General features: G+C 45.5%; 1 protein-coding gene across 1 annotated transcript in view; it reads left to right on the forward strand.

The window, feature by feature from the left end:
- C4_2H1orf210 (chromosome 4_2 C1orf210 homolog) overlaps positions 1-22,316 on the forward strand; it is a 200,707-nt gene extending 178,391 nt beyond the window's left edge. Inside the window, exon 3 of the mRNA XM_085602981.1 lies at positions 15,372-22,316. Within this exon, the coding sequence (XP_085459107.1) occupies positions 15,372-15,730 (359 nt within the window). The 3' untranslated portion in view covers positions 15,731-22,316. The remainder of the gene's footprint in view (positions 1-15,371) is intronic.
- The last annotated feature ends 4,643 nt before the right edge of the window (positions 22,317-26,959 follow it).

Consider the following 26,959-nt stretch of genomic DNA (forward strand, 5'->3'; position numbering starts at 1 on the left):
CACTGTTTAATCATTCAAAATTATCATTTAGTCCTTTTAATATAAACATATATAAATGGATTGGGTATACCAAATAATTTTATTTTACCCGCTCCAGCAATCCCCCCTTTGATGATTTTATCACCACCAAACAACCCACAAATTTCAATTTGGTTTCCCCTTTTGCAGAAATTTGAAATGTCTTTTTGCTTAATTAAAATCCAGTTTCCCTTTCATCTTCTCTCTGGGTTCTATCATACATGCTCTCCTTCCATTCTTCCATTTCTATTTCATTGAGATCTTTTTCTGGTTTTTGTTCTTTCTTTTTGTAAATTTCTCTTTTAACCTTCTTTTTATTTCTCCTATATCTACAACACATACATCCTAATATAAGTAGTAATAATACAAAAATCACACAGGTTAATGGAAATAATATTTTCCCTATTATAGTACTACCTAATTTACCTAAGAAAGCTTTTATAGCAGCCATCTTATTACTAATTCTAGTCCAGATACTTTCAACCTCCAGTGGTTTTATTTCGTCATGCAATTCTGTAATATTTTTGATATAGATTTTTAGATCTCTGCTTTCATCAGGAATGTAAGTGCAACAATGTTGAACTTTCAGCATTCCACAGACTCCACCCTCTTTTGCCAATAGAATATCAAGGGCAAGTCGATTTTGCATAATCATAGCACGCATGGCAACCAATTCAGTGTTTACTAATAGAAATCCTCCAGCTGTGCTTGTTGACAAACGATCCACAATAGTGGATAGTTTCCGAATATTATTTGCATTCAAAGATATTCCCACTGCTTGTATCAAGGCTCCAAAAATATCACCTACAATTTCTAACCAGGTTTCTCTTCTGCTACGCATTAGTAGGTTATTTGGTCCACTATTTTCTACTCTATCCATGTGAAAGATCTTAGGAAAGACCAGGCCTACATAACATGTGCCGTACCAATGGTCAGGCAACCTGTAATAAGCCTTGTTCCCACAAATATAATACAATCCAGGGAAAACTGGGTCATCTCCACCTCTAAATCCCCATCCCGATGCAATGAAGTATGTATCATGACACTCACTTGTCCCTATGTATATGTAATCATACTGGGATCTTTTTCTCATGATGCATAATTTGCCTTTCTGTGGTGAATCTATAGCTATGGTTGGTCTAACATCACCCTGTGTTTCCTTGTTCCCATCTATTGCCCAAATGTTTTCCCCTTCTTTATGTCCTTCTGCATTCTTGTGTATTTTCAATCTTCTCTCCTCAACCATATCCAAGAATGTTTTCTCTTCTGGTTTCAAACTGCAAGTTAAATTGTTCTTAAAAATATATTCTAGGGTTAATCCTTTAGTTTCTATGAAAATTTCTCCTAATGTATTAGCATCTTCAGCTGGATTTAATTCTTTATTCATGGGCAATCGTCCAAGAATATTATCTATGTTAGACAAATTGTACTCTAATTTTCCTACTTGATAAAATATACTAGTCAAAACGCTACATGTTATTCCATAAGTTGCTGGGAGGTGATGATAAGTCACCCCTTCTGAAACAGATGCAGGTAATTGCATGCAGACGTAGCAATCCCTTACTTCCATTGTTTTAACATATTCATACAACAGTTTTGAAAACACATTGCTAGAGAAATCATTTATTGATCTATCTTGATGCACATGCTCTGTGCTTGTTCTAACCGGTATTACTTTTTGTGAGTTTTTCACTATATTAGTCATATTCTCAGTATGTCCTGCTAATGAATCTAAAGTTACTTTGAAAGAGATCAAAAGAGCGAGTATGCTCCAAAGAAGCATTAACAATCCTGTACAACAGCAACATGTCTTGCACCATCTTCTCATGAAGGCACATCTACTCTTGTTATCATCTATGTTAGCCATCTTGTTAGATCTAACCGTGTCTTCAGCGTCTTTTACTCCACCTCCTTTAGCTTTTGAAGCTAAACTTTACAGATTTGTTCAAATATTGCAATTTTCTTATTCAATCCACTGTATTCCTACAAGGATCGCCTAAATTACTCAGCTTGGCCTTTCGTCGTTTTTCACTTCTGTCTCGTCATCCACATGCAGGATTTCCTGATCTTCCGCTTCTTCTCCGATGTCGGATAAGATAACTCTCAGGATTTCCCCAGTCTCTTCTTCTTTTATCAGTTTCAGCCAAGTCTCCTCTGGATTTCCTTGACTATCTGCCTCTTCTCCTTTTTCAGGCAGTGCCACGTACGTCCATTCAGGTGACTTATATTTCTGATTTGGCTTCCTTGCTCGTTTGTTTGCTTTTGACACTTCTGTTTCTCCCTCTTTCTCTGGATGCTGACTAGTTACTTCATTCACTTGTTCAGCCTCTGAGGGTTTAGCTCGCGTCGGTCTGTATCTTAATTTCTTAATTTTATTTGGCCAAATATCTCCTTTGGCGTTCCTTCTTGGTTTGCCGTTTTTGCCGTTTCTTTCCTCGATCCAAGTTCTCTTTCTCAGAACTCGACCTTCTGGTATCTCTGTTTCGCTGTCCTCAGATTCTGTTTCATTTGATTTTTCCTTTTCAGAAGTCTCCTTTTCCACCTCTTTGGTTGGCCCTACTTCTGTCCCTCCTCGGGTCTCCGGCACGTAATCTTCTTGCTGACTTATTGTCCCTTCACCTGTCTGGATGTTGCAGTTCCCTACACCTCCTCGGGGATCTTCCGCAATATGTCCCTCTCTTTCTACAACTGTCCCTTCCTCTTCTTCTTCCAGTATTTTCTCAGGTGGAATTTCTTCTACTCTCTCATTTGGTGTAAATGTTACTTCTGACTGAAAGTTCTTTTCTTTTCTTTTCTTCTTTCTGTGTTCACCACTTGCGGTTTTCTCGTCTCCAGAATCTGAAGTGTCTGAAATCTGCAACCTTTTCCTCAGAATTTCCTCTCTGGGGGTCTGAACTAATCTTGGCTCATTTTTCCCCCTTTCAGGGTTTTCTTTTGTTTTTGTGTTTTCACTGCTTGACTCATCACTTGATTCTGATTCGTCAAAGTATTCTTTTCCAATGCCGTCTGCTGGATTTGGAACTCTCAGAGTGTGACTAGCATGTATCCAGTTCTTCAGTCCTGCACACTTCACAGCAGTTGTTGTAGTCAGGATGACCTGTCTTGGCCTTCCCCACCTTGGAACCAGGCAGTTTCTTCTTCTGTGTACTTTTATCCTTACCCAGTCCCCTGGGCTCAAATCATGTGCTGGTTTCTTTTCAAGTGTGGTGGCATCCGCTCCAACCTGGTGAAACACAGAATGAACTGCGTCAGCCAGGCCTTTACAGTAATCCAAAATCATGTCATCAGTTATAGTCATCAGCTTGTTGACTGGCACAAACACATGTCTAATGGCACGTCCCATGATGATCTCGTGTGGACTCAAACCTGTGGTTCTATCTGGAGTAGACCTAATGGTCATCAAGACCAGAGGCAAGACATCAGGCCATTTCAACCCTGTGGCCAAACACATTTTTCCAATTCTATTCTTGATGGTACCATTCATTTGCTCGACCACACCAGAAGCCTCTGGTCGGTAGGCACAATGCAGTTTCTGTTGCACACCCAATGCTTCACAAATCAGTTTCATGATCTCATTGTAGAAATGTCCTCCTCTGTCTGATTCAATGGTTATTGGGAACCCGTACCTTGGGATGAATTCCCTCAACAACAGCTTGGCCACTGTGATTCCATCATTTCTTCTGGTCGGGTATGCCTCCACCCACCTAGAGAATAGACAAACTACCATCAAAACATACCTCAGTTTGTTGTAAGGGGGCATTTCAATAAAATCTACTTGCATTCTAGTGAAAGGTCCTCCTTCCCGACCTATGGTACCCAGACTCACCACTGTTTTTCTTCCTGGATTGTACTGTTGACATGTCAAACATCTCTGACAGAGACTCTCTGCAATCAGCCTGAATTTTGGATTATACCAGGTCTGTTTAAAGGCCCTTATCATGGCATCCCTTCCCAGATGTCCTTGGCCATGATACATCCGTGCCATGGTTGACATCATGCTATCAGGCATTACTGGTCTTCCATCTCGATATACCCACACATGATCTTTTTCTCTGGGGGCACATCCTGCTTTTACCTTCTGTCTCATTTCCTCATCCCCTGCTTCATCCTGCAGTTGTCTCACTTCTTCCCATGTTCCCACAACGTTAGTAAACATTATGGAGCAAAAAGACATTTCCTTTTCTTTAGACCGATTGATCAAATATTTGTTTCGGGCGCACTACTGAGCCATGTCATTAGCAAACCGGTTTCCAGTAGTGATGTAATCACTACCTTGTCCATGAGCAGCACATTTCACCACAGCCAATTCTTTGGGCATTTGTATTGCCTCAAGCAATTTCCCCACCACTTCTGCATTCCTTATGGGAGTTCCACTTGAGGTCAGGAAACCTCTTTGCAGCCATAGTTGGCCAAAATCGTGGACAACTCCGAAGCCATACTGGCTATCAGTCATCACAGTCACTCTCGCATTCCTCCCAATCTTGCATGCTTTGGTTAATGCCACTATTTCTGCTACTTGAGCGGATCTAACTCCTTTCAAGGGTGATGCCTCTATAACTGCTGAAACTGTGCATACTGCATAGGCTGCGCTCAATACTCCTTCTTCCGTTCTCAAACAGGATCCATCCACAAAAAACACATGATCACTCTCTGGCAGTGGTAGATCTCTTATATCAGGACGAGGTTTTGTGCAGTAATCAAGTACATCCAGACAATCATGATCAGCTTCTTCTCTTATCTCCACTCTCTCTGCATCAGGCAAAAGTGTAGCTGGATTCACATTCACACATCTTTCCAGACTCACATTGTTCGCACCTAGAATGACCTTTTCATACTTAGTCAGCCGACTATGTGACATGAACTGTGTTCGACTCCTTGTTAAAAGGATCGCCACACTATGGGGTACAAACACTTTTACTGGATACCCCATCACAATTCCCTCACTCTGCTCCAGGCTTTGGCAAGTGGCCGCAACCGCTTTCAGACATCCTGGCAGACCTATTGCCACTGGATCTAGCATTGACGAGAAATAGGCTATTGGCCTTCTTTGTCTTCCATGTTTCTGTATCAACACTGAAAGTGCACATCCGTTTCGCTCACTACAGTATAGCTCAAACTCTTTTTCATAGTCTGGCATGCCCAGCGCAGGGGCTTCACAAAGACTGTTTTTCAGCTGTTTAAATGCTGCCAATTCTTCTTTGTTCAGTTCAAGGGGGTCTTTCACCTCACTTTTTGTCAACTTCACCAATGGTTTGGCAATCAGAGAGAAGTTACTTATCCACTGACGACAGTACCCAACCATTCCTAGGAACATTCTTACTTCTCTTTGAGTCATTGGAGCTCTCATTCCTCTAATGATTCGGATTCTGTCTATGGTCACTTTCCTCAAGCCTTTCTCAATATTATGACCCAAGTATGTCACTTCGTTTTTACAGTACTGCAGTTTTGCTGGAGATACCTTAAGTCCTCCATCTGCCAGGTGATTTAGCAAAGCTATGGTGTTTGCTTCACAAGCTTCTTTGACGCCACCAATAGGTCGTCAATATACTGGACCAAAACTGAATTTTCAGGCATGGTAAGGCTTTCCAGAGATTTCTTTAACAGCTGATTGAAAATGGAAGGGCTTTCTGTGTACCCCTGGGGAATTCGGCACCATGCCAAAATACGGTTTCCAAACCTGAATGCAAAAAGTGGCTGGCTGTCATGATGCAAAGGTATGGAAAAGAAAGCATGACACAAATCAATTACTGTCTACCATTCCACATCATGTAGGATCTGATACGAAATTACTGAAGGATTTGGAACAATTGGACAACAGGAAACGCCAATCTTGTTAACCTTTCTCAATCTTGTACAATCCTGAATTTCCCATTTGGCTTTTTCAGTCCCATGATAGGCGAATTACATGGACTGCTCATTATTTCCCTCAGCACTCCTTGCTGGATCATCTTCTCAATTAATGGGGTTACCCATGCTATTATTTCTGGGGTCAGTCTGTACTGTGGAATGTTAGGGTAAACAGCTCCCTCTTTTACAGCAATTCTCACTGGGTCTACATTTCTCATCAGGCCTACATCTTCCCCAGTGAAGTCCCAAACCGCTGCTTTCACTGTCTGTTTCAATTCTGGGGGCAATTCATCTGGATTGAATACTGCATAGGTTCCAGCAACCTGACACTCTCGATTAGCTATGGTCATTTTATACAGGACATCCTCATCTGGTGTTTCAAAAGCTATTCCGTCTGGTGTACAGAATATAGTGCAATTCATTTTGCACAACAAATCTCTCCCTAATAGATTCACAGGACTGGTGTCACACACCACGAATCTATGCATGTCTGAGAATTTCCCTATTCTGACCTTTACTGGATCAGTAAGGTACGTTTTTATCTGGGTGTTTGACACACCAACTACTTGGATTGTTTCATCCGAAAGAGGAAGATTTTTCACATCTGCTGATCTGACAGTAGATCGTGTAGCTCCAGTGTCTACTAAGAAAGCAATATTTTCATCATTAACTTTCCCATCTACAAATGGATCTGTCTGATCTATTTCTAGAGATGCGCCAAGTACGCACCCTGCTTCCTCTTTTCGGCACCGTCAATAGATTTCTTCTGGCTCACTTTCATCATTGTGCATCCAATATTGTGACACAGCGCTCGCGCGTTGCGGTTTGTTTACCTGTTCTTCATTGTAGAATCCCGTTTCCTTGCTATATCTTTGTGTAATTCGGCTCTGTGGTAAGGGTGGTTTTGGCACCTGATTCTGTAGACTGACAGCCTTCTGCTGTTGCGGTGATGGAAAGAATCTTTCAAATCAACTAAAAGAAAAAGGTGTGCGCCCTACAACCCCCGTTTGTACGTTGCGGTGATGGGCCACTCCCCTCACACTGCACCTGTGGATTTAATGACGGATTTTCATCATTAGCAAGAGGTGGATTTTTACACTCGGATTTCCAATGCCCTAACCTGCCACAGTTGTGACAAGGGAACTTCTTCTTGGCTTCCTCAATGCTACCCTTCCCTTTTCCTGGACCAAACTTTGATTTTATGCCTGGATTATTGGCTTGTTCTATTAGCTGAGCTTCCTGCCTCTCTGCAACCTTTACTTGAGCCCACATTGCCTTCTCTTTTAATTTCCGCTGTTTTGCCTCAATTTCATCACTAAAATATTTAGCATGTCTCAGGATCTCATCTATTTTCTTACTCTGCCAGTCCACGGTGTGCTGCTTGATCATGTCCCCAATCTCAGGACGTAGACCATACACAAATCTGTACACAAAATGACTCAGGTCTTTTTCTCCCAGGCTGTCATCCCCACTAAACTGTTTGAACGCCAGAATTAGCCTCTCATAATATGCATGGACTGACTCTTTCGCTTCTTGATGGGTTCGATCTATTTTAACCCAATCTGTTTCTTTTGGGGGCACTTTATTCTTCAAGAAGACCATGACCTGCTCATACTTCTTCATAACCTCTGGGTCTGGGGCTCCTGTTTTGGGATCCCGCGGGTATTCTTTGGTGGGCCAATCTATGACTATCTTACATTCTGCCCACAAATCTGCTGGCACTATTATATCAAACAGGCTATTTAGATCAATCCACAATACTTTCGACAGTTTCACAAATCTGTCTATCTGTCTGTGCCACTCGACCGGCTTTTCCCGTAATCGAGGGAAATCATTGGTAAATGACAAAATGTCCTGTCTGGTCCATGGGACATGCACATATCCTCCTCCTGGAATTTCTCTCATAGGTAACTCCATTACCACTTTTTCATTTTCTCTCACGGGAAACGCTGGGAATGTTCTGTCTGAGACGTGATCTCGCTTTCTATACCACCTGCTCTTCCACTTATCCACATCTCCCCATTTCCTTAATACTGTGATTATGTCCCTAATCTGCCCTATTCGTCCTGCAGCGTTCAGATTCTCAATGTCTTTTTCTGTAAAATCCACTCGGTAGGGCTTTTGTAATGCCTTTACCTTGTCCATGTCAATTCCCATATCACTCGCTATTTCTGCTAGTCTGTCATGTAAATTCTTCGTTCTCCAGGTGATGCTCTTGCATAGGAACAGTAGTTCCTCATATTGGTAGTTTTTCAGGTTTTCTATGGGAATTGTCCCTACTATCAATTCTTCTAACACCATCCTCAATTTCGCAACATCAATGGTATGTGATTCTTTTTCTTTATCCTGCAAACCTTTTAGCCAGTCATTCAAATAACACCAGAGTTCCGCAATTAATTCAAATGCTATTTCATTCACGCACTTTCACACAAAGAAGTACTGTTCATTCACACAGAATCCTGCTTTCCCGAGAACAGCGTACAGTCTGTCCTACTACAGAATTATAACATTCGTTAACAAAGCAGCGCTTACCTCTACTCTGTCCTTCTAACAAGCTCAGAGAACACCTGCTACCTTTTCAATAAAAAGCGTTATCGGCATACCTATTGGTTTCCTGTTACTTTAGACTGAAATTTCACAAATAACTCTTTGCTATCATATACACTTCTCTCACACAGAAATTATCTCTACTGGCGACACTCAGCGATGCCACCAAATCGAACCCAGACAATGCGACGCGCAACTTCGATTTTTACGCGTTTCCCCGTGTACCTACGGGCAACCACAATCCCGTCTTGTTTGTTAGCTGGTCTGGGTTTGAACTCACATCAATCTATCCGTGCCTACAGGGGAGACTGGGTCTTCCCATCCCCTTCCGAACTACAGCTTTATTTCCCTTGGATGGAGGAGACCACATCTATTTAATTTTATCCTAACAATTCCTCCATCCGGAGGCCAACTGGATCATTTAGTTGACTAGTGATTTGATGATAAACACTTCAATTCATTATGCTAATAAAAAATACATTTCAAGAAATAACCACCCGACACAGTTCTTCAACAATCAATTTCTTTATCTAATTAATTTTCAAGTCAAATCCTAACCAGTGCAATAGAATCTTGAGTCATAATTACCTATTCTGGCTAATTGTCGTTCTCTAAGTCAGAATCGGGTCCTCAGAAAATCATCAAAGAGTCTAGCGTCCCGTCCTCTGCTGTCAGCGTCGTGAGTAGCATAGATCAGGGTGCGTCTCAGGATCGTAGGGTGGTAACCTCTATTTTCCCTCTCTGGACTACCAATATTTATACTGAAATTTTACATATAATAGAAACATTTCATAATTTCTAGGGTTTTCATTGGCTGAATTCAGCCCCGTCCCAAGATTTTAAGCAACAAATTAAAAGTTCACATACGGATGATGTATTAAACTAGGCGTATGGGAAAATCGTTCCCAGGTCAGGAAAGTATCAGTCTATTGTGGAAAAGGCGGCTTTTGGTTCCATACTAGCAACATTTCTTCCTTGTTCAGGGACATTGGCTTCTCGCCCAGAGTAGTCTTCATGGACCTGGTTCAGGGGTTCAAGGAGAGGTTGCTACGTAGTCAGAGCAGACGCTTTCCTCTGCTGTCAATTGCATGAAGTCATGTACTTTAGTGTGGATTCAGTTGGCGGGCCATCTTTTAGCAGGCCGAAATAGTCAACTTAAGGTAAAGAAACACAAAACGTAATTAATACATGGAAATGAATAAAACAATGGTATTCCCTGGCTAATACCCCTATGTGTATGCATTTATCTAGCCATATGCGACAATTAAAGCCGTCAAATTAAGGTTTATTTAGGCGTAAATCACATAAACATTGCTTAAACTAAACATATAATTTTTTTTAATATGCGTACAATCTTAGTTCACCAATTAATTTAGCCATGCAAATGCGTTCCCACGTATGTTCTCTTGATTAATAAGGTTGGTTAGTTTATCACAGCACGCTGTTTAATCATTAAAAATTATCATTTAGTCCTTTTAATATAAACATATATAAATGGATTGGGTATACCAAATAATTTTATTTTACCCGCTCCAGCAGATGTACCCAGGTCTGTTCTGGAATATGGTGATCCTGGAATCCTGGGCATTCTCTAAATATTCTACAATTTTTCTGCAAATAGATTTGCTATTCTTTTCTTCTGCTGCCTTCCTCAGGTCTTGCCACACTTCCCACTGGTAGTTCAATTTCTTTCCCCTAAGTAGGACGTAGTATTCTTTCCTTATGGCCCTAAAGGATTGCTCTTCTCCTTGGGAAGCACACCACTCATTGAACTCCCTTTGCAATGCATTCAAAGTTGCTCGGCACTCTTTACGGTACCAATTTTTATCAGGTGTCCGGCTTTTACTCCCTGGTACAGACCAGGCGGAAAGTTCTCATGAGAGTTTCTTATAGTTTAAGTATTGCCTCGTGCATCTCGCTTTCCATGATACTAGTCAAAAAAAGATCCAATCGCACCTTAATGAGGTCTTGTTTCTCAATTAGTTCTCTCTGCTTAGTTTTACCGCTCTTCTGCTGTTGTTTGGAACAATACTGGCAACAAAGTATCGGACCATTCTCTGCTCGGTCAGGACTGCGCACTTAAAGTATAGAGGGTTGTGATCACTCTCGGGTCTTTCCATGTCCAATACCAGACCCAGCATTCATTTGGTAAAAGAATGTAGTCGATTAAGCAAGATCTTCTACTGCTCCGAAACATGGGTGCTGTAGGGCTATCTGACATCGTTCAGCCAGTTACAAAGGTAAACTGTGATGCTGTGAGGAAATCTCTAAATAATTTCTCTGCAGAGCTCCGCAAGCGGTGGAGTTTCTTTAGATAAATGCCGTTCTCGGTGATTTTCAGTGCCAGGTGCTTGTCCGCACTGTGCAATCATTGCGAACAGCACCATGCACAGCGCAAGCAGGCGCTTCTGCCGATCGAGTAGATTTTTACTCAAGCGGCAGCTTTCTTAATGAGAACGGACGGTTTCTCAACGTGAGCAGTCTTGAGCATATGCGACCACTCACAATAAGAAATCTGACTGCCTGTGTTGATAAATCTCGCCGGGAGTTTGATTTTTCATGCTCTCGCTCGCCAACTTGAAGTTGACGATCATGAACGAGGAAAAATCTCGCTAGAAGATGGATTTTCCTCGCTTGCGCTCACCAACTTGACTACGCAGAGCAGAGTTTTTCGGAACTCTGCGAGCTCCACATAACGCAGAGTTCTGAAAACTCCACGAGCGGAGGGGAGTTTACTAAGGGTGGGCATAACTGGCGGAGTATCACTACACGGAAGTCTGAAAAATTGATCAAAAACTCTATGACTTCTGCTCCGCAACTCTATTCCATCTCACCACAATTAATATAACAGAAACATCACATACCATGGGTAAAACAAATAAATCTAATATTACATGCCAAAATGCATATAATCATCTCACAAAAGTGAAAATGAAAATACAGCAAGCAGTAAGAGAGATTTTGATGTCCTCACTAACCTAGGGAGAGAACCAAGCAGATGCCTTGAACAAAAAGAGAATCAACAACACAAGAGTCCCTACAATTAATATAAGAAAGGCAAACACTATCACCCTGGACCAAGTGTCAATGGTTAATAAAAGTAGCAAATTATCATAAAGGAGGCAGTTATTATGCATTAATCATTGTTGTCTATTCTCAAAACTCTGCACTTTAATCTATCATACACACCCCCTGTATTGTATATAAACCAGATTCTTGATTCCAACGAAAAAACTTTTTGAAAATACAGAATTGTTAAAACATTTTATTTAACTCATAAATCATTAATCATATTTAAGAATATTTAAAAACACAGTTTTACAACACAATACCTCCCAAGAATGGGTTACAATCTTCTCTCTATTGATTTCAGCTAAAACAAATAATTATTATTATTAAAAAGTCGACGCAGCGTTTCGGTGATTTCTTAATATTTCCACCTTCTTCAGGACTAAAAAGTTTCATCGAATCTCATATTTTATTGTAAGCCGTTCATGGGGGATGACCCTCCAGATTCGTACAAACTGCCTGCTAGTTTCTGAGCCTTATCAATGGCTGTGGCAGTATATATTGTCCGCAAGAGCCACCGTTTCTATATATGGATACGGTATTTCCCGGAGTCCGCGAGAGCAGGGAGGCCGACGTTGTTTTTTACAGTCGAAATAAAATCAAGTACAGAGCCATGATAAATTGAGGAGACTTGATATTCGATTCTGGTTTGATGTTATTACTCGAATACAGAATTGGTAAAAGAAAGAGGTCTGCATCTTACTGACTTTAATGAGAAATTACTAAAGTGATTCAAGTGGCTTTTAATCTACACATGAAAATGTAGAAACGGGCATGATATGTTCTTTGTGTTCAATGCACCTGCTTGGTCCTCCCCCTAGGTTAGGGGGGACCCCGAAATCATCACCTCTCTCATTGCCTGATGTTTCTCAAAGTTCACTTTAGTGAATTGGTTATATGCTTTTGAGCATGTAAAGGTAAAGTTGATTTACCAAAGAGTTGGAGGTACAGTAAGTAACTCCTTGCATGAATTCCAGAATTAATTGCCCAGGGTTAGAGTTCACCACCCAGACTTACAATTAATACCCGTATTCTGCTGAGATGCCATGCATGGCTGAGTCTCAGGGTTCAGACTGGAAGGATAACAACACTCCATGAGTCCATCAGTCTCCCATTCGAACAAGAGCATCTGTTGGTCCTGCAAGTTGATTCAAAGCTCAAAAAAGCTAAAAAGGACACTGAGAGAACCAAGGCCATGGGTGCACTGCAGACCACAAAACCATGGTATGCCTTTCACAAACAGATGGTAAGAGAAGCTCCAAAATGATCTGCTCCTTCTCAATTCACTGCAGTCCTTTCAGGGCACACAGGGACCCTTGCCCTTTGGCAGTGGTGGCTACCATGGCAGCGGCAAGAGTAGAGGTGGTTCCAACAACCTCTACCTGTAAGCAGTGACTTGCCTGTCTTTGCCCAGATCACACAACACCTGTTGAGGAAAGTCTGAGGTTTTTCCTTCTGCAGTAGGAGGAAATAACCTCCGATAAATGGTTGCTCTTGGTGGTTCAGCATAGGCGCTCCCCAGAGTTCCACACGATGCCATCAAACATACCACCTCGTCACCCTGAGGTGAGTCAAGACAATCTATGACTTTTCCAGGAAGAAGTAGAGGCACTGCTCGACAAGAGTGCCATCGAAGGGATGTACCCTCATCAGCAGGGCCAAGGGGCCTACACCCTCTACTCCCGTTTCCAAAAAAGAATCGAACTTTGCACCTATCCGAGATCTAAGGCCCCATAACTAGTAAGTTCTGTAAGAGCACTTCAAAATGACCCCCATGCAGGACGTCATCCCACTACTCAGCACGAGGATCACGTGGTGACCCTCAACCTGAAGGACAAATACTTCTAGATCGTCATACATCAGGAATATCACTGCTACGTGCACTTTGTGGTAAGTGGTCAACACTACTGATTTAAACCTCTACCTTTCCGAGCCACAAAGCCCCAAGAGTGTTTACCAAATCTCTACCAGTGGTGGCTGCACGTCTTTGCAGAAACGCCTTTCACATCTTCCCATATCTGGATAATTAACTTATAAAGCGCGGCAGCTGAGAACAATGCCTAGCACACACTCGGGCAGCAGTGTCGTCGATACAAAGGGTAGGGTACACAGTCAATGCAAAAAGGTTGCATCTCCCGCCACAGCGCATCCAACTGTTTCTGGAGGCTCTGTTAAAATCCCGGACAGGAAAGGCCTACCCAAATCTGGAGACGGTGATGGCATTCCAGAGGCCACGGTCTGCTTTTCAGATATTACGTCCCCTTAGAGTGAGGATTGTAATGAATTTGTTGATGTTGGGGATGATGGCTTCATGTGTAGCAGTTGTGCAACACACAAGATTTCACATGTGCACACTGCAAGAGTGTCTTGCAAGGCAATGGTCACAAACGGGTCAGTGGGAAGACCTAGTGTTAATACAGCCCAGGACCCAGGGCTGGACTGTCCATAGCGGGCACCGGGTGTTTTCCCGGTGGGCCGGAAGGGTGGGGGATTGTTTTGGAACAGTGGAGGCCGGTATTGGTACAGGGGGCGGTTTTGCAGCAGTGCTGCAATATTGCCCCCTGTACCAAAAGCAGCAGCAGTGTTTCCCGACAGAGCCCCCCCACCCCGCCACGGCCGGTCCGACTTAACTGCCAGGGCTGATTTGCGTTCCCAGTCCGGCCCTGCCAGCACACTCTTCTTTAGTGGAATGACAAGAACTTGTTTCTAGACAGGCCTTTTCTGGGACCTCAACCACAGGTGACCATTAACACTGATACCTCACTCATGGGGGGGGGAGCACACCATGACCACATGCCTGTACAGAATACCTCGATGCTGGAACATCAGGGCTATCGTATTAATTATTTGGAGCTCATGGCAATTCAATTGTCTCTCAAAGCACGTTATACTCATGTTCGAGGTACGACAGTCCTCATAGAGATGGACAACATGACAGCAATGTATTACATCCAGAAGCATGGAGGGACCCCCTTGCCACAGCTGTCGGCACTAGCCCAAAAGATATAGCATTGGTCTATTCGGAACTGTATTCTGTTTCTGATGTAGTATCTTTTGGGGGGGGGATGGACAGCGAATTTGAGACTTCTCAAGCAGGACGCCTCAACAAGTCCACGAGTGCGACATGAATCCCCAAGCACTTCTCAGGTACTGCCACAAATGGGGCCGTCCCACAATTTATCTGTTTGTCACTGTGACAACTCAAAATGAACACATTTCTACTCCAAGAACCCAGATCCTTCGTCCATGGGCGATGCACTATTGATGAACTAGTCAGAGATATTTGCTCACACCTTTACCCACTGCTTTGTATTCTATGTGTTGGGAGGAGAGTGAGGTGGAAGTCCATGACCCTCATCCTATTGGTTGCCACTTAAGTGAGACAGCCTTGGTATATGATGCCGCTGGAGATGTCCGTGCATCAAGAGGCAAAAGTATTGCTGAGGGCAGATCTCCTGACGCTGCATAGAAGCTCAACCTTCACAGAACAGTTACAGGACAGGCGTTAACAGTCAAGACTTAACACAAACTGATCATTTATATATTTTGGATTATTGTATTGTAACATCATAGTTAAAAATGATATGTTCTTTAAATGCTGCATTTTTCCTCAATTACCTCTAATAAAGAGGTGTTAATTCTGAAACGTGTAGAGTTCAGTTCATCAAATGCAGAGAGATAATTTTGATAATATTCATGAATTATTGAAAACAAATTGTTTTATTGAAGTATTCTAAGAATTTTAATTCACCAATATTAATTAAAGCACAAATTAACATTTTTAAAAGGGTTCTGTCATTCATTCAGTGCAATTAACTGATAGGTATAAAGTTATTCTCTTCTGTACACAATTTTGACTACCTCTTCCTGTTCTGTGTCTCTCTCCACAGCAGGCCTACCATCTACAACTGAGCTGCCGACAGCTGCGGGTGGGAGCAGCTGGCCGTACCTAGTGGGCTTCATCGCTGCTGCCATCAGCATCTCCGTCCTCATCGCCATTGTTGCCAAATGCAAGATCTTCCACCGCTACTTTGCCAGTTATCGACACCAGCCTCTTCCTGAGAGTGACTCCATGCATCAGTCTGAGGCGGATCTCTCAGACGCCACCCTGGCGAGGAGGCAGGTGGACGGGCGACACCAGGCCTTCCCTCAGGCAGAGGATGATGATGGCTTCATTGAGGACAACTACATCCAGCCAAGTGATACGCTGCAAGAGGAAGAGGATGGGGATGATCTCTTCACTGTCTGAAGGACCTGTGGGGTCGAAAGCATCACATCACGGACCTGTTTGGCATCTGTTGTGCCAGTGGGACCTAAGGCAAGAACTCACAGAGCTGTTTACTATCTGAGGGTCTAACTAGGATACCTCTTACACTTGTTGACCATCTGAGAGGCTGCTGGGTCCGGCAAGCGCCTACTCACTGGACCAGTTTACCATCTGAGGCTCAGGTGTGTCCATCCAAGTTACCTCTTACACATGTCCACTATGTGACATATCTCTGGGTCCTGCCATCTCTCCTCCCTGGACCATTTCACCATCTCAGGCTCAGGTGTCTCCTTCCAAGATACCTCTTACGCATGTCCACCATCTGAGATATCGCTGGGTCCCGCCATCTTTCTTCTCCGGACCATTTCACCATGTGAGGCTCAGGTGTCTCCTTCCAAGATACCTCTTACACATGTCCACCATCTGAGACATTGCTATGTCCTGCCATTTCTGCTCCCCGGACCATTTCACCATGTGAGGCACTAGTGGGTTCCACTGACATTCCTCTTATACATGTTTACCATCTGAGGCACTGTTGTGTCTTACCATCTCTACTTCCCAGATCAGTTCACCACATAGAGTGCAAGTGGGTCCGACACTCTTACACTTGTTCACCATCAGATACACTACTGGGTCCTGCCATCTCTCCTCTTCGGACCGATTCACCATCTGAAGTGCAAGTGAGTACTACATGGATACCTCTCACACATTTTCACCATCTGAGACACTGCTGTATCCTGCCCTTTCTGCTCACCGGGCCAGTTCACCAGGTGAGGCGCAAGTGGGTGATACCAGGACACCTCTTACACATATTCACCAATTACGATTGAGTCCTAACACCTCAACTCTCCTGGTCCAAACCAGTTTCTGAGGCAGCAGTGACACATGATGCATGAAGTGCCTCCAGACCTCCAAACCGGTGGTGGTCTTGGAACCTCACAAGACAAATCACAGATGCATTCAATGTCTGAGACATCAGCGGCTCCTCACAGCTCTAATTTTGCAGATCTGTTTCACCAGCCGATCCGCCACCAAAACCTGGCGCTGCAAGTTACTTGAACATATGAGGTGCCAGAAGATCTCAACACCTTGACACATCGCACCTCTGGCCACCATCTGAGGTGATAGGGGTTCCTAACACCTCAAGTCCTCCCACACCTTGGCATCATTTGAAAGGACACCCCACAAAAGCCTACCCAACCACTCCTGGAACTGAGTGAAAGACTCCCAGACCTTGTCATCACCTGAGAGGGCTCTGGGGCGCGGCGCTGCAACAATTCACCCAACCACTCGTGGAACTGAGTGAAAGACTCCCAGACCTTGTCATAACCTGAGAGGGCTCTGGGGCATGGCGCCGCAACAATTCACCCAACCACTCGTGGAACTGAGTGAAAGACTCCCAGACCATGTCATCTCTTGAGATGATGCTGGGGCATGGCACTGCAACAATCCACCTGACCACTCCTGGAACTGAGTGAAAGACTCCCAGACCTTGTCATCACCTGAGAGGACGCTGGGGTGTGGCACCGCAACAATCCACCTGACCACTCCTGGAACTGAGTGAAAGATACCCAGACTTTGTCATCACCTGAGAGGACGCTGGGGTGTGGCGCCGCAACAGTCCACTTGACCACTCCTGGAACTGAATGAAAGATACCCAGACCTTGTCATCGCTTGAAAGGATGCTGGGACGTGGTGCGGCAACAATCCACCTGACCACTCCTGGAACTGAGTGAAAGACTCCCAGACCTTGTCATCGCTTGAAAGGACGCTGGGAAGTGGTGCGGCAACAATCCACCCGACCGCTCCTGGAACTGAGTGAAAGATTCCCAGACCTTGTCATCGCTTGAGAGGGAGCAGGGGCGTGGCGCTACAGCAATCCAGTTGACCAATCCTGGAACTGTGTGAAAGACTCCCAGACCTTCTGATCACATGAGAGGGTGCTGGGGTGTGGCACCACAACAGTCCACTTGACCACTCCTGGACCTGGGTGAAAGTCTCCCAGGCCTTGTCATCACTTGAGAGGACGCTGGGGGGTGGTGCTACAGCAATCCATCTGATTACTTCTGGAACTGAGTGAAAGTCCTGCTAGATTGAACATTTACACTACAATTAATTTTCCAATTGAATATCCTTTTGTGCTTGAAATGCGCTTTGTTCTTAACTCTTCATCTCGTAAATGAAGGGGTGGGGGCTTAGGGTTGTATGGTTGTATAGGGTAAGAGACTTAGGTGCACTACGATGGATTGTGTCATCACGATGTGGTGTTATGTTGGGCTGATTTATCGGGTTGAAGTCCACAGGAGAGGCAGTGTAGAAGAAGGAGGCCATGAATATGTGGAGGTTAAAGGTCAGAAGACAACATGGAATAGAGGTAGCATAGGGGAGGGAAGACCAGGTTGGGTTTCAGATGTGGTGGATTCGTCTTGTCCAATCCAATGACAGCTTTAATGAACTTACTAACATTTGTCATATGACTTCATAAAGTGTGATAAGACAGAGGATAGTGTGGGGTGAGTAAATTAAAAGGTACACACCTTTCCTTCCAGTGAGGATGTCATGGACATAGAAAGAGTCCTCACTCTGAGGCACAGGACATGCGAGAGTCGCGATCGAGCTTCAGCGATGCCCAGAGCTGACGCAGGGAGCGATCCCTCACCTGGACATTTTTGCCCAGATTACAATCTTGGTGGATAGAATACTCTGTCACCAATGTGACGGATATTCCATCTGCCGTATTACAAGTTCTATAGGATATAATGGAATTATAATTTTGCGAATGGGCTATCATGTTTGTGATGGAGAAACCCTGTCCGCCAAGATCGTGATCAGGACCTTTATTTCTTTGACTTCCCCCTAGAAGCAGCTGAGCAGCGTCAGGGGCCAAATCTGCAACATCACATCCAGAAGTGCAAGTGGTTAAAAGATGCAAGAAGAACAATATGAAGAGCATGAAATGAAAAAAGCCAAGTGTTTGAAATGAAACTAAGCGTAGAGTTTATACAGCTGAGTTCAAGCAAAGAGCAGCCTGCTCTGGGAGAAGGTGTTCAAACTGCATCTGGCCATTTCTAGCGATAATTTCAAATTGGAGACTTCGGGGCAAATTATCAAGGTAATGCAATAAACATTGCAAATCGCGCTTTTCGCGTTTACCATTATCACCGTCTATCGCTGATTCACATCGCCGTGTTAGCGGCGTATTAGCAACGCTTTGCTGAATGGCGATGTGAAAACCAGCGATAGACGGCGATAATGGGCAATAGCGCGTGAAATCAAGCGATGATTTCACAGTGCTAAGGGAATGATTGATAATATGGGAGAGTAGACTTAACCTGTAAATCCACCTCCCATATTACAGATAGCTTAGTCAGGGTTTTACCAGGCGTTAGATCCCGGCGAAAACCGCGGTTAGCACGGCTTTTTTCATCGCTTCGCGGATATGCTCCACGCTTGTAAATATCGTGAAACCTTGTTAGCGATTATTTACATGGAGTAATGGTCAGGAACGCCTTCCTTGCATCTCATTAGCGATGTATATCACTAAGAAGCGTGGCTTTACAAAAACGGCAGCTAACATGCGCTAATGCATGTTAGCGCCACGTTGTTGATAGGGAGATAATATTATCACCGCTTTTTTGGCTTTTAAAGTCAAAAAAGCGGCGAGATGGACTTTGATAATATGCCCCTTCCTGTCCTGAGTGGAGGAGCAGAGAAGATGCAGAAAAGAACATGTTAGCCATGCAAAAAGACTTTATTTAAAGAGCAACAAATAGTGTGTTCAAATTTGGCCCAAAAGATCTCTGATTGCGTGAAAGCAGACTCTGCCCGTTCAACCAGTAAGGGATGAACTTCGAAGAGGGTTACTTAGGGCACCTCTGTCTAGGTGATGAGCAGGCTCTCTGATTGGACGTTGCTTCCCCATGGGTTTCTTTGTTCCTAGAATCTCCCACTGTAGTTGTATAATGGTTTCCCCTGGGCATTGTAAAATGGCTTACCATGGCCATTGTGAAATGGCTTCCCCGGGCCATTGTAAAATGGCTTCCCACAGCCAGTGTAAAATGGCTTCCCACAGCCAGTGTAAAAATGGCTTCCCACAGCCAGTGTAAAATGGCTTCCCACAGCCAGTGTAAAATGGCTTCCCACAGCCAGTGTAAAATGGCTTCCCACATCAACGAGAAAATGGCTGCCTTGGTGCATCTCGTTTAGCTCCGCTCTGGAAAGGATTCATGCCCTACAAATTTGCACTTATGTCATAGTCCTTTACTTTTTTTCTCTATTTTAGTAGAATTCGAGTGCATCTGATGCTTAAAGTAACAAAGAAAGCACAGACCGGTCATTAGCACTTGCACTATCACCAGGTTACATCTGGTGCTAAATTCCCTGCTCACAAGTATGCGAGTGGCAAAAATTTTTACAAAATGGTGGCAAACATTGTTTATGAAAGCTGCTCCCATTTATTTATTAAAGCAGGTGCAATTACCACCTGCAGCTCAGTGCAAATACCGCCTGCCACCCAGGGCAAATACCAGATGCAGTCCAGTGCAAATACCAGCTGCAGCCCAGTGCAAATACCACCCGCCGCCCAGTGCAAATACCACCCGTCGCCCAGTGCAAATACCACCTGCAGCCGAGTCCAAATACCACCCAGAGGACAGTGCAAATACCACCCGCCGCACAGTGCAAATACCACCCGCCGCCCAGTGCAAATACCAGCCACAGCCCAGTGCATATATCACATGTAGCCCAGTGTAAATACCACCCTCCGCCCAGTGCAAATACCAGCTGTAGCCCAGTGCAAATATCGCATGCAGCCCAGTGCAAATTCCACCCAGTGCAAATACTACCCATAGCCCATTGCAAATACCACCCGCCGCCCAGTGCAAATACCACCCGCCGCCCAGTGCAAATACCACCTGCAGCCCAGTGCAAATACCAGCCACAGCCCAGTCCAAATACCACCGCTGCCCAGTGCAAATACCACCCGCCGCCCAGTGTAAATACTACCTGCAGCACAGTGAAAATACCACCCGCCGCCCAGCGCAAATACTACCCGCAGCACAGTGCAAATACCACCCAGAACCCAGTGCAAATACCAGACAGCGCCCAGTCTAAATTCCACCGCTGCACAGTGCAAATACCACCCAGTGCCCAGTCCAAATACCACCCGCCGCCCAGTGCAAATACCACCCACAGCCCAGTGCAAATACCACCCAGAGCCGAGTACAATTACCACCTGCAGCTCACGACAAATACCACCGCAGTCCAGTGCAAATACCACCCACAGCCCACTGCAATTACCACCTGCAGCTCAGTGCAAACACCACCCACCTCCAGTGCAAATACCACCCGCAGCCCAGTACAAATGCCACCCACAGCCCAGAGCAAATACCCCCCGCCCAGTGCAAATACCAGGCACAGCCCAGTCTAAATACCACCACTGCCCTGTGCAAATACCACACCCAGCCTGGTGCAAATATCACCCGCAGCCCAGTGCAAATACCATTCACAGGCCAGTGCAAATACCACCCGCAGCCCATTGAAAATACCACCCGCAGCCCAGTGTAAATACCACCCGTAGCCCAGTGCAAATACCACCCTGAGCCCAGTGCAAATACCACCCGCAGCCCAGTGCAAATACACCCACAGCCCAGTCCAAATACCACCCGCCGCCCAGTGCAAATACCACCTGCAGCCCAGTGCAAATACCACCAGCCGCCTAGTGCAAATACAACCTGCCGCCCAGTGCAAATACCACCCGCATCCCAGTGCAAATACCTCCCGCAGCCCAGTGCAAATACCACCCGCAGCCCTGTGCAAACACACCTGCAGCCCATACCACCCGCAGCCCAGTGTAAATAACTTCCGCAGCCCAGTGCAAATACCACCTGCAGCCCAGTGCAAATACCACCAGCCGCCCAGTGCAAATACCACCAGCCGCCCAGTGCAAATACAACCTGCCGCCCAGTGCAAATACCACCCGCATCCCAGTGCAAATACCTCCCACAGCCCAGTGCAAATACCAGCCACAGCCCAGCCTAAATATCACTGCTGCCCAGTGCAAGTACCACCCCCAGCCTAGTGCAAATACCACCCCCAGCCTAGTGCAAATACCATCCACAGCCCATTGCAAATACCACCCTCTGCCCAGGGCAAATACCACCCGCAGCCCAGTGCAAATAACACCCACAGCCCTGTGTAAATACCACCTGCAGCCCATTGCAAATATGGTCTGTTCCAGGGTATACTTGTCCTCTCTACTTGGATATCAGTCTAAATCAGTGGTTAAACGTATTCATTTAATATTGACCAGGTGAAGAATGTGTACAAATAAAACCGATCAGCTCCACACAGATGAGTGACACGAGTCTGATCGATTGACTTCAGGAGTCTTGTCTCTAGCCACTAGCCTGGAAGGAAGCTTCCTCGTCCAATCATCATACACTAAGAGTCAGGATTTTTATTCTTATTTAATCATTTTATCAAAAATTGTAAATTAAACGTGCACAAAAATATCATCGGCATTTCAGCAAATGTGCTTTTTTGTAACATTAAACAATTACAAAACGTTGAACTGCTTTATTCCACACATAATTCTATGGGGTACGCAGGGGTACACTCCCTCGGGGCACTGAGTCTTAGCTGAGCAGGAATCATGAACTCTGGTCTTTACTAGTGAGTCCAGTGTTAAAAGAACGGTGCACACAACTGGTTACCACCAAATGTACAAAGGTGTCAGACTTCACAATTTCACAGAGTGACGTTTGCAAAAAATGTGCACAAGGGCGCAATATCCACAAAATGTTTCGTGTTAGATTTAACTCACCAAAACTTTTTTTCATGATGAGTAACTTTTAAAAATGTTGTCTCTAAAATCTTTGTAAGAATTTTCAGCCACTGTGTGTCCTCAATGCTTAGCCAATTCATGAAGTTGACATACTTTTGAAAATAAGAAATATATACAGAGTACAACTTCACACACCGAGTAACCACACCCGTATCACGTCTTTATGGTTACCCACTTCGTGCTGGACCCTGAAATATTTGGTCTGGTGCTCAGGCGCTTTAGACCTCTGCTTAACACAGACGTGACATCGGCTCCATTGTGGAGGACTTGCATATGGAGGCCGGTGTTGGTGGTGAGGGTGGTGTTGGCTCACTGGTTGCATTAGCTCCACCAGAGGCCTTTGATACCACCAACAAACCCTAGCTTCTGGGATAAGGTCAAGGGGAGTGAGATGCACAAATGTACAGCCTTCTTCATCCAAGACTGATTACAAAATATTTTGCAGCCTCCTTTTCAGTCCATTGATTGCCACCTCCATCCGTGTGGAGTCTCAGCAGGTTCTCTTTGTGCTGTTTAATGAGTATTCCTGCAGTAAATTGAGTTAATTTCTTTAAAATCAGGCAGGTGACACAGAATGCATCTGCAAGTTAAAACCATCTCATCAAACTAAATTCGGCAGATTGTCTTGTGAACTCTTGATAAGTGGACATGCAGTGTAAAACTGTGCTCTTCAATGGCAGAGATTGTGCTGGTAGAGTGGGCATCTGATTGTCCACAAGACGTCCGGGCAGCGGCTTGGTGGCTGCCCTCTGCATGTGCCCGGGTGATGAAACTGGGATTCCTTGTAGGGTCTGACCTGTTTCTTGAGGCACACATCTCAATGCTGTTGACGTCGCCTCTGTCCCCTGAGGGCGAATGTAAAGATCTCTCCTTTTCAAAGCTTCTCCCGTGAGTCGCGAGTAGTGTTGCTAGTGGCACCTGGAGTCTTTCCTAAGCTGGTGGAGCTGATGTCGGTGTCTTGGTCTCTCAACATCTAGAAAAGAAAGCAGCCGGGGCCCCTTGCACCTTAAGAAATGGGAACACAGCCTGCAGCTCTTGCTGACTTCAGGTAGCTCCTTGTGAATCAAAGGTGAGCTTTAGGGATCCCTGCATGGTTTTATTTAAAGCCCATTTGGTCTTTTGAGAAGGAAGCTGAGGCCACAGCTTCCAGTTAGAGTTCTTGTGCCATGGGAATGATCATAGAGTTAGTAAGCTTACAGCAGGAGGCGGACCCTTCTCTGGGCTCTATGTCAGACAACTGTAGGCAGAAGTGTCCTGACATAAACATCATGCCCCAAATATTGTTTCCTTCTGTGAGCAAGGAATCTACCTTTACGGCTGATACGAGTGAGCATGAAAGGCAAATCTATAGAAAGACACAAGATTGCCCACGAGAGAGACTTGAGAAAATGTGATATGATCGAAACAGAGGCCATGAGTGTTCGGGCCCCGCGGAACCAGTCCAGTTACAACGTGCAAGCCCTTCACCAGCGCAGTCCCTGTGGGACCCATAAGTGAGTGACAGAACTGATACCTCGGCTGCTCCTAATGCACCCCAAGTTCCCGAGGCCTTTGTCGACTTCACAGCAGATCAAGGCATTTAGAGAGGTCATGCTGGACAGCTTGAGTGTGCTTCCTGCGTACTCTGGTGTGCTCTGGAAATGCAGGGGTCTCTGTCCAGGTTACAGCTAGCTGGTCCTCCCTTGGACCTGTTACTGGTCCCTTACTGACTGCTGGAGAGGCTTCCACTCTTGCCCCGGGCTCCATGCATCGCTGGCAGATATGCCCTTGGATGGGTCTCATCTCTTCGGAGAAAAGGCGAACTCGGATCTGTAATGCTTTATGGATAGCCGAGCCACAGCGCGTTCCACGGGGCTGGAGAGCCCATAAAAGCAACTTCCCCATCGCTTCTGCAAGTTTAGGAGTTATTCAGGGGGCTAGCCTGTAGGCAGCGACAGCCTTCTCTGCCAGTGATGTAGTAGGCAGCCCAGTCCTGTCAGGGTTGCAGAGGCTGTGCCAGTAGGCATCACACAGGCAAGGAGGGTAACCAGTCCTCCAATTCCACTTGCCCTGCTACAACACCCCAAAAAACGCTTCGGTTTGACCTCAGCGGATCACACTCAACCTATGTAAGGCAGGATTGAGCTCTGCCTCCAGGCTGGTGGTCTGTCATGTCCTGCAAGTTGATCTGTGCCCTACCCTTCTTCTCCTGCCTGCCCAATATTCCTCCTGCACCAGAATGAATGTCAGAGGAGCAGCCTGCTGCAGGGGGCGCACCTCTGACTCTCCAAGGGCGCCACAGAGCAGGTACCTGATTCAGAGAAAGGTGAGTAGCTGTTACAATACTTCCTCGTCCTAAAAAAGGACAGGGCCGCTGGGTGAACAACCTTTACAACGCAACTATTACAACGCACTACACTTACAACAAAATTTTTACAACGCAATATCCACTACAACGCATTCCATCACATCGCATGACACTACAACGCATGTTTAAAAACTACCTTTACAACGCATTCCATTACATCGCATACTACCTTTACAACGCATACCATTACAACGCAATCCAACACTTACCCTACTGTTGCACCCCCTGGAGTTAGAATAGTAATTTTTACCCCTATACTATCCAATACTTACCTTAAATGCAATTTAATATTATGCGTTGTAATGGTATGCGTTGTAAAGGTAGTATGCGATGTAATGGAATGCGTTGTAAAGGTAGTTTTTAAAAATGCGTTGTAGTGTCATGCTATGTAATGGAATGCGTTGTAGTGGATGTTGCGTTGTAAAAAATGCGTTGTAAGTGCATGCGTTGTAAAAGTGTGCGTTGTAACGACATACATCCGGGCCGCTGTCCTATCCTGAAGCTTCGACTCCTGAAGGCCTTGCTGTGGAATGGACACTCCTTGCTCTTGACCCGACGGACTGGATGGTGGCCTTGAACTTGCAGGATGCGTAGTTTCAAATACCGGCCCTGCAGCCCCACAGGCATTACCAGAGATTCAAGTTGACGGACATGTTGCTACTCGGTGGAGGGGGGTCATCTGTGGTATGTGAAGATCAGAGGCCTCCTATCACCTGCGGAGGGCTTGCAGCACATCAACTTACTGGAGGCACGGGCCATCCGTTGGGGCCGGAAGACGCTCCTGCTGTCCCTCCGGTTTAGACTGGATAAACCACGCGTGCCTCTACCATGCAGCCTAAACCATGAATGCGTCTTAAGCACTCATTCCTTTACCACTCATGCCTTTACCACGTAATTTCATGGTTAAGGTATGAATAGTAAAGGGGTATGCGTGGCTACGGTCGCGACCCCCCTCCCCTGCCCTAAGCTGCAAACTCCCCCCACCCCCTTCCCGCCCTGAGGCCCAAATACCCCTACCTCCACGGTGTCCCAAACCCTTAAACACTACCTCGACCCCCTCCCACTCCCTTGCGCTGTCCCTACAACTACCCCTAACCCTTCCACTGCCCTTAGGCAAACCCCTATTTTAAACAAGCATAGCCAATAGGTCTCGCCTTTGGGACCTTATAAGTGTTTAGCCATGCAACAGTTGCATAACTAAATGCTTATAAGGTCCCAAAAGCGAGACCCATTGGCGAAAGTGAAAGTGATCGCGATCAAACATCAAAATTGCCGTGCGGCCGCGACAGTGAAAGTAATCGCGGTCAAGCGCGGCGCGCACATGCACTGTAGCTCTAGGTTGGCCTGGTAGCACTTTTTGGAGCCCTCATAATAAGTCTCGCCAGACCAGCGCATTCGCTGGGTCAGGCGAGACCTAAAAACTACTCGTCCCAATCCCTCCAATCCGAAAAATTACCTGCCCTCCCCTAAGCCCTATAAACTACCCACACTACCCATTCCCCTCCCCCTGCCCTGAGGCCTAGTACCCTAACCCCTAATTAAAAAAAACTGCACCACCCTCCCCTGCCCAGAAAACTGCCCCGACCCCCCCAGCCCTGAAAACTAGCTCCAACCCCCCCAGCCCTGACAACCCCCCACCACCCCATCCCAGAAAACTACCCCTGGCCTCCCCGGCCCAGAAAACTACCCCCAACCCATCTTTGTCCAGAAAACTACCCCGACCCACCCCCCTGCCCAGAAAACTACCCCGACCCACCCCCCAGACAGGATAACTACCCCGAACCCCCTGCCCAGAAAACTACATGACCCACCCCAGCCCAGAAAACTACCCTGACCCCCAGCCCAAAAAACTATCCGACCCACCCCCAGCCCAGAAAATTACCCGACTCCCCCAGCCCACAAAACTAACACAACTCCCCCAGCCAAAACTACTCCTGACAGGTCTCCTCAGCCCAGAAAACTACCCCCAGCCCACGTAACCACTGCCCAGCCCCACTTACCTCACCGCGGATCTCTTCCT

This window comes from Triturus cristatus, chromosome 4_2, assembly GCF_964204655.1.
Source record: "Triturus cristatus chromosome 4_2, aTriCri1.1, whole genome shotgun sequence".
Taxonomy (NCBI): Eukaryota; Metazoa; Chordata; class Amphibia; order Caudata; family Salamandridae; genus Triturus; species Triturus cristatus.